Source organism: Nerophis ophidion, linkage group LG09 (genome assembly GCF_033978795.1).
Source record: "Nerophis ophidion isolate RoL-2023_Sa linkage group LG09, RoL_Noph_v1.0, whole genome shotgun sequence".
Lineage (NCBI taxonomy): Eukaryota > Metazoa > Chordata > Actinopteri > Syngnathiformes > Syngnathidae > Nerophis > Nerophis ophidion.
The window spans coordinates 11,135,630-11,148,420 of record NC_084619.1 but is presented as its reverse complement, the minus strand read 5'-3'; the positions used below and the strand labels follow the sequence as shown (position 1 = coordinate 11,148,420).

At 38.9% G+C, this 12,791-nt stretch overlaps 1 protein-coding gene across 1 annotated transcript in view; it reads right to left on the bottom strand.

The window, feature by feature from the left end:
- Positions 1–12,791, bottom strand: part of tmem72 (transmembrane protein 72) — a 41,095-nt gene that overhangs the window by 19,648 nt on the left and 8,656 nt on the right. Inside the window, exon 2 of the mRNA XM_061909921.1 lies at positions 6,729–6,795. Within this exon, the coding sequence (XP_061765905.1) occupies positions 6,729–6,795 (67 nt within the window). The remainder of the gene's footprint in view (positions 1–6,728; positions 6,796–12,791) is intronic.

Here is a 12,791-nt window from a genome sequence, read left to right as displayed (position 1 = left end):
ATTTGCAGCCTTCTGAGGTAAATATCAACATTGACTTTTTCCACAGGCTAATAAATTCCACAAAAAAAATAAAAATTAGGTGGGTGGGGTTTGGTAGTAGCGGGGGGTGTATATTGTAGCGTTCCGGAAGAGTTAGTGCTGCAAGGGGTTCTGGGTATTTGTTATGTTGTGTTACGGTGCGGGTGTTCTCCCGAAATGTGTTTGGTCATTCTCGTTTGGTGTGGGTTCACAGTGTGGCGCATATTTGTTACAATGTTAAAGTTTTTTATACGGCCACCCTCAGTGTGACCTGTATGGCTGTTGACCAAGTATGTGTTTGTGAAAGCCGCATATATTATGTGACTTGGCCAGCATGCTGTTTATATGGAGGAAAAGAGGACAGGACGACATGTTGTAGAGGATGCTAAAGGCAGTGCCTTTAAGGAACGCTCCCAATATTGTTGTCCGGGTGGAAATCGGGAGAATGGTTGCCCAGGGAGATATTCGGGAAGGGCACTAAAGTTCGGGAGTCTCCTGGGAAAATCGGGAGGGGTGGCAAGTATGAGTATTAGCGGTGAATGTGGTGTTACCGGTGGGCCAGCTCTAATGTTAATTTGATATTGCCTCAAGGGCCAAACTAAATAAAATGGGGCCAGAGTTTGACACCCATGCCTTAGCAGAAAAACAGCCCCAAAGCATGATGTTTCCACCCCCATGCTTCACAGTAGGTATGGTGTTCTTGGGATGCAACTAAGTATTTGTCTTCCTCCAAACACGACGAGTTGAGTTTATTCCAAAATGGATACATGGATGATACAGCAGAGGATTGGGAGAATGTCATGTGGTCAGATGAAACCAAAATAGAACTTTTAAGTGGGAGAACTTGCACAATCGGTGGCTGACTAAATACTTTTTTGCCCCAATGTAGCAGGGATTCTCAACAGATGGACGGGGACCCAAAAGTAGGTTGCCAAACCATTTTGGTTGAGTTGTGGAAAGTTAGTGAAAAATAACACTGACCTGTTTTGTATTTTGACATTAATAAACCCATTCAATGCACAGCACTCCCGTCCAAAGGCAGAACCCAGTAACTCAATTTTGGTCAAAACTGAGCTGATAATAATTTTGGAGTTCCTAGGTGATATGCTTTACATTAGTGTATGCGATATTTGTAATTTGTTCCGTAAGTAAGCTGTTACGCGCATGGCAGGACCTAGCAACTACCACATAACCGCGTAGATACAACAGAAAAACCTAGTATCTCAAGGGACCAATCGGAGCTTCTTTGTCAGTCGCCTTATTGTCTTTAATGAGACATTTGCAGGAATGGGGGCCGACGGTCAACCTGATTATGTGATATTATGGCACGAGGGGATATTTGGAAGATTGGCCCAGGACGTTGCAAGCACCTTCATTAAATGTATTGTTCTTGATTCTTCCCCTTGCATACTCTTTTGGGCAGATAACTGTGGAGGTCAAAATAAAAACTGGACGCTGGACACGGCTCTTGCTCAATGTGCAAACGCAGAATGGGGCCCACCCGAGATTGTGATAAAATATCTGGAGAAAGGGCACACGTTCATGAGAGCAGATTCAATCCATGGCTCAATCGGCAAGTAAATGAAAGTTCAAGAAAACATCTCTACGTTTTATGACTTTGTAGATCAGGGGTGTCAAACTCAAATACAGAGTGGGCCAAAATTTTAAACGGAACAAAGCCGCGGGCCGAGGTTGAACAAATTAACCTTTTAATTGGGACCCAAACAAGTTTTGCATTGAATATTGAACAAGCAAGGTTTATATAACTTTAGTGACATGCAAAATCCAGTTTAAAATAATAATAATAATAATAATTAAAAAAATATCAATGGCATATCAAATAAAATTTAAATAAAAATGTTATGCCTTTTTTTCTATTTGCAATCTTCTGAGGTAAATATCATTTTTTTTCCACAGGCTTATAATACATTTGAAAATAAAATAACAATAATGAATGAACCAAACATTCAAGCCTTGAAGTAGCAAGAGAAAATGCATGAATAAAACGTTAATTATTGGTCAGTTTGCTGGAAGTTTCCCGGAAGAGTTAGTGCTGCAAGGGTTTCTGGGTATTTGTTCTGTTGCGGATGTTCACCCGAAATGTGTTTGTCATTCTTGTTTGATGTGGGTTCACAGTGTGGCGCATATTTGTAACAGTGTTAAAGTTGTTTATACAGCCACCCTCAGTGTGACCTGTATTGCTGTTGACCAAGTATGCCTTGCATTCACTTGTGCATATGTGTGTGTGTGTTTGTGTGTGTGTGTGTAAAAGTCACAAATATTACGTGACACGCTGTTAGTATGGAGGAAAAGCGGACGTGACGACAGGTTGTAGGGAACGCTAAAGGCAGTGCCTTAAATGCACGCCCCCAATATAGTTGTCCAGGTGGAAATCGGTAGAAAGTCGGGAGAATGGTTGCCCCGGTAGATTTTCGTGAGGGTCACTGAACTTCGGGAGTCTACCGGGAAAATTAGGAGGGTTGGCAAGTATGAGTATTAGCGGTGAATGCGGTGTTATACAGCGGCACAAATTGATATTGCCTCAAGGGCCAAATTAAATTACACGGCGGGCCAGAGTTTGACACCCATGTTGTAGTTCTTTGTAAGACAGCATCAAGATAGATTGGTTTTCCTTTGTTTTCTCAAAATCGGCTAGACGTGAGTTACTAGGTTTTGCCTTTGGACGGGAGAGCTATACTACGAGTAAAATTGTGAGGTCTATTTAAAGGGGTCGATTTAATAATATTTTTTTTCCAAATTTAAAACACTTCCTTGCGGTCGAGATAATATTTGATGGTGGTATTTTGGTCAAAAGTTTGCATAAATTATGATTTGCAGACGGGCAGCACGGTGCACAAGGGGTTAGTGCATGTGCCTCACAATACGAAGGTCCTGAGTTCAATCCCGGGCTCAGGATCTTTCTGTGTGGAGTTTGCATGTTCTCCCCGTGACTGCGTGGGTTCCCTCTGGGTACTCCGGCTTCCTCCCACTTCCAAAGACATGCACCTGGGGATAGGTTGATTGGCAACACTAAATTGGCCCTAGTGTGTGAATGTTGTCTGTATATCTGTGTTGGCCCTGTGATGAGGTGGCGACTTGTCCCGGGTGTACACCGCCTTTGGCCCGAATGCAGCTGAGATAGGCTCCAGCACTCCAGCAAGCGGTAGAAAATGGATGGATGGATGATTTGCAGACCATTTTCAAACTGCTTTCTGACTGTCTCTTCAGGATGTGCGGCCTTATTTACGTGCCTCCACTATGACTGTGTTGTCTCCACGACAGCCATGTAGTGGTTTTTAGCACTTCCATTTTGAGAACTGACAACATAAGTTCGACTTTATATTAGAAATTATATTACAATTATATCATCAAACATATATCAACATTGTTGCCCTAGGGTGAACTGGGTAACGCATGGCATACTGATAAAGCTTAACCCATTGTTATGGGGCGGCATAGCTCGATTGGTAGAGTGGCCGTGTCAGCAACTTGAGGGTTGCAGGTTCGATTCCCGCTTGTGCCAACCTAGTTACTGCCATTGTGTCCTTGGGCAAGACACTTTACCCACCTGCTCCCAGTGCCACCCACACTGGTTTAAATGTAACTTAGATATTGAGTGTCACTATGTAAAGCGCTATATAAATATAATTCACTTCACTTCGCTACTATAACAATCTACAAGATTAATATAGGTTGCCTCTCTTTCTCACCAAGAACCTCGTTAGAAAAATCTTGGCTCTGCAAGTACCACCATAATGACCAACATTGAAATACCGTAGCATTGTGGGCTTAAGTATTCATTAAAAACAAGGCAGAGGTTTTATGTAACAACTATACTAAATATTTTTGGGAAATGTAAGACTACACACAGTTTAAACAGTAACACCGTTTCGCCACAGCAAAATAACTCTAAAAAAAAATTTTAAATATATAATAGTGATTACAAACAATACATTGGAGGCAGCCACCACATTTGACATAGTCATATTTTCGCCGTAATTGTTGGTCCAAAACTAATGAGGATTTTGCCAAAATGAAGGTATTGTTTCTTTTGGGTCTCTGTGTATTTTCTGAAGTACATTTACACAGTTTAAAAAATAACACAGTGTTTAAATAGTTAACTAAATGATTCTTTGTCTCACACCCAATGATTCGCAAGTATAAAAACTATTTTAAGTTCAATCAATCAATGTTTATTTATATAGCCCTAAATCACAAGTGTCTCAAAGGGCTGCACAAACCACAACGACATCCTCGGTAGAGCCCACATAAGGGCAAGGAAAAACTCACCCCAATGGGATGTCGGTGACAGTGACAATGATGACTATGAGAAATCTTGGAGAGGACCGTATACGTGGGCAACCCCCCCTAGGGGACCGAAAGCTATGGATGTCGAGCGGGTCTAACATGACATTGTGAAAGTCCAATCCATGGTGGATCTAACATAACGGTGAGAGTCCAGTCCAAAGTTAAAAACTTTGGCAATTATATTCCACCATTTAGGAAGCAATATTGAACTCAATGCATCCGTCAATTCCACTCTACACTGAGAGGTGGTGCTGCTGAATCAATTTGAGGCCGTCAGTGCGGCTGTTTATTTGCGCATGGTGCCGTCCGCCAAAAATAATAATGAAGAAGAAGCAGGGTGGGGAGTAAAATGGCAGACGGATGAGAAGGGAAACCTACTGGTTAACTTACAGTTTGAGCTTGTTTCCATGTGCAAATGACAGTAGCTGTGACGGCGTTAGATTTACTCAGCAGCACCACCTGTCAGTCTAGATCAGGGGTCACCAACGCGGTGCCCGCGGGCACCAGGAAGCCCGTAAGGACCAGATGAGTCGCCCGCTGGCCTGTTCTAAAAATAGCTCAAATAGCAGCACTTACCAGTGAGCTGCCTCTATTTTTAAAAAAAATTATTTATTTACTAGCAAGCTGGTCTTGCTTTGCTCGATATTTTTCATTCTAAGAGAGACAAAACTCAAATAGAATTTGAAAACCCAAGAAAATATTTTAAAGACTTGGTCTTCCCTTGTTTGAATAAATTCATTTATTTTTTTACTTTGCTTCTTATAACTTTCAGAAAGACAATTTTAGAGAAAAAATACAACCTTAAAAATGATTTTAGGATTTTCAAACACATAAACCTTTTTACCTTTTAAATTACTTCTTCTTCTTTCCTGACAATTTAAATCAATGTTCAAGTAATTTTTTTTATTGTAAAGTATAATACATTTTTAATTTAATTCTTTATCTTAGCTTCTGTTTTTTTGACAAAGAATATTTGTGAAATATTTCTTCAAACGTATTATGATTAAAATTCAAAACAATTATTCAGGCAAATCTAGAAAAATCTGTAGAATCAAATTTAAATCTTATTTCAAAGTCTTTTGAATTTTTTTTTAAATTATTGTTGTGGAAAATCTGGAAGAAATAACTATTAGTCTTTGTTAGAAATATAGATTGGTCCAATTTGTTACATATTCTAACAAAGTGCAGATTGGATTTTAACCTAATTAAAACATGTCATCAAAATTCTAAAATTAATCTTAATCAGGAAAAATTACTAATGATGTTCCATAAATTATTTTTTTAATTTTTTCAAAAAATTTTAATCCGCTTGTTTATCTCCTTTTTTTTTCGGTTGAATTTTGAATTTTAAAGAGTCGAAATTAAAGATGAATTATTTTTAAAAATTAAATTTTCTTTTTTCCCTGTTTTCTCCTCTTTTAAACCGTTCAATTAAGTGTTTTTTTCATCATTTATTCTCTACAAAAAACATTCCGTAAAAGGAAAAAAAATGTACGACGGAATGACAGACAGAAATACCCACTTTTTATATATATAGATTTATATATTAAAGGTAAATAGAGCAAATTGGCTATTTCTGGCAATTTATTTAAGTGTGTATCAAACTGGTAGCCCTTTGCATTAATCAGTACCCAATAAGTAACTCTTGGTTTCAAAAAGTTTGGTGACCCCTGGTCTACATGGTGGAATATTAATGTTAAAAGTTTCAAATTGAAGAAAATTGTCTTTAAAGTTATGATTGTTTTCTTTTTTTCTTTAATTGAAGACATTTTTATTTTTACTTGCGAATTGTTGGGCTTGAGTCAAAACATTTGTGTCTTTGTGTACTATTGGCAGTAGTTTCACTCCATAGGTGAACACCAGACAAATTCCTCGGACAGACAAGCAATTTTTATTTATTATAACTTAGACTTAGACAAACTTTATTGATCCACAAGGGAAATTGTTCCACACAGTGGCTCAGTTACAAATGATGGAAAGAGTAAGGATGGAAAGGATAATGTAGGTATAAAGTAGACTAAAAATGTATCATAGTAGCAACATAGAATATATAATATATGTAATATTTAAATATGATATATACAGGATATAATATATACTGATATATATATTATACTATATTTGTATATAATATATGCAATACTTAACAAATCCCAATTACTATTTATAATTGGTAATTGTGGAAAAATATGTTCTGTTAAACCACTAATGTTAACATAATGTGGTGTTTTTGTAACGTTTTTTGGTTTAAAAAATGTACCTTTGACCAAGCTACAAACATTGCCTTCCATGCCATTTCACTCTATTCATTATTATTCTGCATGCAGTTACCGTGTGCCTCCTCATCCCCTTCACGTTGTGTTCTGAAATACACAATACAACAATAAGCAAGAAGTTCTTACAGCAGGTAGATGCCAAGGCTGTTAAAGTCTCCTTGTTGCAAGGTCTCCACTCCTACAGCACACAACACTAAAAAAGAAAGAAAAAGAAAACACATAGGAGAGCAAAGGTACGTCCAGCAGATGTCAGACTTTGCAAACTAGTTCACTTCAAGCAACACACTTGACTGTATGGCTTTGGAAGTCTCATTCAACAATCTGCATGGTTGAATTTATAAAAGTTGGACAATAAAAAGTTAGAGAACTATTGATTTAAAGTACAATCACTGCCTGATTCTCAACTTTTTTGCATGAAGTACCGCCTCATAATATTTTTTTTATTCTTATGGAGCAGGGGTAGGGAACCTATGGCTCTAGAGCCAGATGTGGCTCTTTTGATGACTGCATCTGGCTCTCGGATAAATCTTAGCTGACATTGCTTATCACGATAATTATGAATAATTCCGCTGGAATTCACAGTGCTAAAAATAACGCTCAAAATATAAAACATTCTCATGCATTTAAATCCATCCATCCGTTTCCTACCGCACCTGTTCAAGAAGTCGCATTAATGGTAAGAAGTATTTTATGTCATGATGGGGGGGGGTTGCAGCTTGCTGCGGGGTCGTTCTCCCAGGAAGGCAGACGGACTACTCGGGACATGGCATTTAGGTAGAAACATGACTTAATTTGAACTAAAAAAAGATACAAACAAAAATCGCTCACAGCGGAGGCATAACTTGGGCTAAGGAATAAAAGCTAACGCATAAACAGACTATGAACATAAATTTAAAAAACTTACTTGGCAAGGCATGAAACAAGTCAGCACAGAGCAAGAAAAGATCACATTGACGCCAGGGCGACTGACTGGCAAAGACAAGCTTAATTACTGCCTCATGTTAGTGCTCGGGAAGCAGGTGAGCGGGCATTTTGTCCACAAGAGGTGGACAAAATGAGTAACCAAGGAAACCAGACAAGGGAGTGGAAAAAAACAGGAACTTAAAGAGTCCAAAAGACAAACAGCACATGGCCAAACAAAAACATGATCAACAGACATTACATTTGATTTATTATTGGTTAGCTTCAGAATAACAATGTTATTAAAAAGAATAAGAGACTTATTATACTTTAAAAATGTTGCTCTTACTTAAAAATGCACGCATTTAGTTGTATTCAGTGTTAAAAAATATGATATGGCTCTCACAGAAATACATTTTGAAATATTTGGCTTTCATGGCTCTCTCAGCCAAAAAGGTTCCCGACCCCTGCTATGGAGGCTGCAGCCACCCCCGTGATCCCGAAAGGGACAAGCGGTAGAAAATGGATGAATGGACGGACGCTGTGGAAGAGATAAAAAGTGAGCAAAATGCATGAATTGATAAGTTGAAAAACTTATTCGGGTGTTACCATTTAGTGGTCAATTGTAGAGAATATGTAGTGTACTGTGAAATCTACTAATAAAAGTCTCAATCAATGAAAACTTCTTTAAGAAGCACGATACATGTTTGCTTCCTTTAAAACAGAGGGATCAGAACACATTCCCAGCAGGCACAAGACATTGATACGTTGATTATGCATGCACGTCCTTTAAAACTGACTTTGAAACAGGGGTAGGGAACCTATGGCTCGCGAGCCAGATGCGGCTCTTTTGATGACTGCATCTGGCTCTCGGATAAATCTTAGCTGACATTGCTTAACATGAGAAGTAATGAATAATTCCACTTGTAATCACAGTGTTAAAAATAATGTTCAAAACATAAAACATTCTCATGCATTTTTAGTCCATCCATCCGTTTACTACCGCACCTGTTCAAGAAGTTGCGTTAAGAAGTTTTTTATTTATTATTGGTTAGTGTGGGGCTTGTCCTCCTGGGGGTTCTTCAGACCACCAAGCACCGACATGAGAGCCCGTTTCAGGGTTACACTATTGTTTTATTTTTCAATAAGTCTCTCAGTTGCTTTCCAGCAATTGTCTTTTTCTCTTTCGTTCTCGCTCGCGCTCTGGCTCCAGCCCCAACCCCGTCTCTCCTCCTGGCTGCTGCTTATAACAGAGCGACAGGTGATTAGATAACAAAGCTCAGGTGGGCCATCTAAGCAGCTATCGCTGATTTCGAGGCTGGTACTGGTACACCCCAGTTCGCTGCAGGCCGGCGGGCCACGCCCCCTCCATAGTTAGCTTCAGAATAACAATGTTATTACAAAGAATACGAGACCTATTATACTCTAGAAATGTTGGTCTTACTTAAAAATGCACGTGTTTAGTTTTGTTCAGTGTTAAAACAAAATATTATATAGATCTTACGGAAATACATTTTAAAATATTTGGCTTTTTGGCTCTCTCAGCCAAAAAGGTTCCCGACCCCTGCTTTGAAACAACGTTGCGAAATAGTTGAGACAACTTTACTGTCCAACGTTGGATCCATGTTGTTGGTTGACCAAAATTCAATGGCCAAATCAAAGTCGGAAGCTCCATCATTGATTAAACGTAATCAAAAATAATTTTGTTTCAACGTTGTCTTTAAGTTAAAAAATATTGGTATGAAAATGACCAAAATTCAATGGTTCAAATCAACGTCAGAACCCAACATTAATTAAAAATTGTCAAAAAGCATGTTGTTTCAATGTTGTATTTGTGTTAAAAAATGTCAGGACGTGGTCGCATCTTTATGCGAGGATTGTTCTCCCAGGAATGCAAGACTAATGGCTCCGGACGAAGGTGTAAAGGTAGGATAAGATTTTTTTAAATATAAATCACCCAACTACCAAAATACAGGCAGTCTGAGTCCACAGCATACAGCAAACAACAAAAAGGCAAGTGTGCCTTACAAACATAAAGCTTAGACTTAGCATAGAATATAGCTTACTTGGAAAAGGTGTGACACAAACAATGAAGCCAGCCCCACTAACTGGCAAAGACAGGCTTAAATAAAATTGTCTTTACTTGACCAGGTGCGTGCCAAACACATGAGGCAGGTGAAACTAATAGGTTGCCATGGTAACTAAAACAAACAAGGGTGCACAAAAACAGGAACTAATGAAGTCCAAAACTAACAGAACATAACTAAACAAAATATGATCCAGACCAGTGGTTCTCAAATGGGGGGTACGCGTACCCCTGGGGGTACTTGAAGGTATGCCAAGGGGTACGTAAGATTTTTTTTAAATATTCTAAAAATAGCAACAATTCAAAAATCCTTTATAAATATACTTATTGAATAATACTTCAACAAAATATGAATGTAAGTTCATAAACTGTGAAAAGAAATGCAATAATGCAATATTCGGTGTTGACAGCTAGATTTTTTTGTGGACATGTTCCAAAAATATTCTTTTTTTGTGAAAAAATGTTTAGAATGAAGTTGATGAATCCAGATGGATCCCTATTACAATCCCCAAAGAGGGCACTTTAAGATGATGATTACTTCTATGTGTAGAAATCTTTATTTATAATTGAATCACTTGTTTATTTTTCGACAAGTTTTTTGTTATTTTTATAACTTTTTTTTACAAATAGTTCAAAAAAGACCACTACAAATGAACAATATTTTGCACTGTTATACAATTTAATGAATCACAAACTGATGACATAGTGCTGTATTTTACATCTGTATCTCTTTTTTAACCAAAAATGCTTTGCTCTGATTAGGGTACTTGAATTAAAAACATTTTCACAGGGGTACGTCACTGAAAAAAGGTTGAGAACCACTGATCTAGACCACAGATCAGGACAAAAAATATTGATTGGAAAATGAACACAATTCAATGGTCAAATCAACGTCAGAATCCAAGATTGATTCAATGTCATGAAAAAGCATGTTGTTTTAACATTAGGTTTGAGTTGCTCAATGTCAGAACCTAATTAAACAAGTTCTCAACATTGTTTTAATGTCTTGTGCCTGCTGGGTTACGTTGTCATATTCTCTGGCAGACTTGGCGCGCAGGAAAATGTTACAATGCCACCTACTGTGGTTAGAGTGTCCGCCCTGAGACTGGAATGTCGTGAGTTCAAACCCCGGCCGAGTCATACCAAAGACTATAAAAACAAGACCCATTCCCTCCCTGCTTGGCACTCAGCAAATTTGGGGATAAACTCACCAAATAATTCTCGAGCACGCTGCATGCTGCTGCTCACTGCTCCCCTCACCTACCAGGGGGTGAAAATGGGGATGTGTTGAATGCTGAGGAGAACTTTCACCACACCTAGTGTGTGTGCGACGATCGTTGGGACTTTACCTTTGTCAGAGTTAGTTGGTGACGAACCCCAAGATGCAGAGAAGGAGGTAGGCATTGAATAGGAAAACACGATTTAATTAAATACTACAACAAGAACAAACAAAAGGGTACTAACAAAAGGCACTAGAGGCGTATAACAAAATTGGCTATGAACAAACAAACTGGAAGCAGTAAGCTTCAAACAGCTATCGAATATAGCTTACCGCTACGCTGCAATGACACGACCAGTAGGAACGACAAGTAGAAATGACATTGACACGACACGACAATAATCCAGCACTGACTGGAGGAGAAAACAGCTCTAAATAGGAGTGGGCTGATTGACACCAGGTGTGGCCAGGTGCCAATGAGCCGCATCTGAGGGAATACAACACTGAGGGAGACAAACAGGAAACTGAACCAAAATAAGCGTGCTGACATGAACTGAAGACAGGAAATACTAAACACACAGGGGAAAAACTCAAACACAACCAAACTGTCAGGGGCAAGCCTGACAAACTTAAGTCGTAACGTTGAGATCCATTTTTCAGAAAGTCCCATCATAATGTGTTATTGAGCAGGGGCCAATTTGACAATGTTTTTTTGATGTCTTCTTGATTGAAGTCTTGTGCAGGTAATGACGGAGCCAGGGCTGTGTACCATGGCTATGAGTTGTTTTTTTCCCTTGGTCTCAGTCTGCACCCCCTCTCCAGGGCCCAGGCTAAGACCGATTTTTGTTTTATTTTATTTTAATCATCCCCCCCCCCCCTGTTTACCTGTATCTCATCTTTTTTGTAAGGGGCGCTGGAAGCCGGCAGACCCGTCAGCGATCCTGTTCTGTCTCCCTGTAATGTTTGTCTAAACTTGAATGGGATTGTACTGAAAATTTAAATTTTCCTGAAGGAACTCTCCTGACGGAATAAATAAAGTACTATCTAATCTAATCTAATCTAAGGTATTAATCACATTGATTGACACACTGTCTTTTTACAGGAAAATCAAAATGCACTCAAATAAACCTGGATAGCTTCCATTCCAAGTGTAAAAGTGATGTCATGATTACATAATTGTATTAGTCGCTTACTGGTGTTCATAATTACTGCCTCACTGTTTGAGGTCACTGCTCTTATATAACAGCCTGACTTCATCAATGATCAATGGTACTGTTTGTCCTATATCATACATTGGTTTTGTGTAAAAGAAAGTTTTTTTCTGGAAGGCCAACTTGAAACAAAACAGTGAAAAGTAATAAATTAAATTAAATTCCTAATCTGAATGCTGACAATAAATGCCAGTTTTGCTTTTGACACAATGGCGCCCTCTGCTGCCATGAGTGCTGATTATTTTACTTTCCCAGTCCATTTACATGTAAAGCAGGGGTCTCAAACTCAATTTACCTGGGGGCCACTGGATGCAGAAACTGGGTGAGGCTGGGCCGCAAGAAAAGATTTCTTAAAAAATTCCAACATGCACTTTTTAATGAATTCACCTTCTTTGAATGGCTTTCCGGCCCTAGCAACATACTTGCCAACTCTCGCGATCTTTACAGGTAACACCCGAATATCAATGCCCCTCCCGACAATCTCCTGGGGTACTGCCCAGACAGCAATATTAAGGGAGTGCCGTGATGGCACTGCCTTCAGCGTCCTCTATAAATTTCTTTAGCGTCCTCTATTACTTGCCGTCTCGTCCGCTTTTCCACCTTACAAACAGTGTGCCGGCCCAATCGCATACTGTATGAGGCTTAAGCAGGCACACGGAAGGAACTGCAAGACATACTTGGTCAACAGCCATACAGGTCACACTGAGGGTGGCCGTATAAACAACTTTATTACTGTTACAAATATGCGCCACACTGTGAACCCACACCAAACA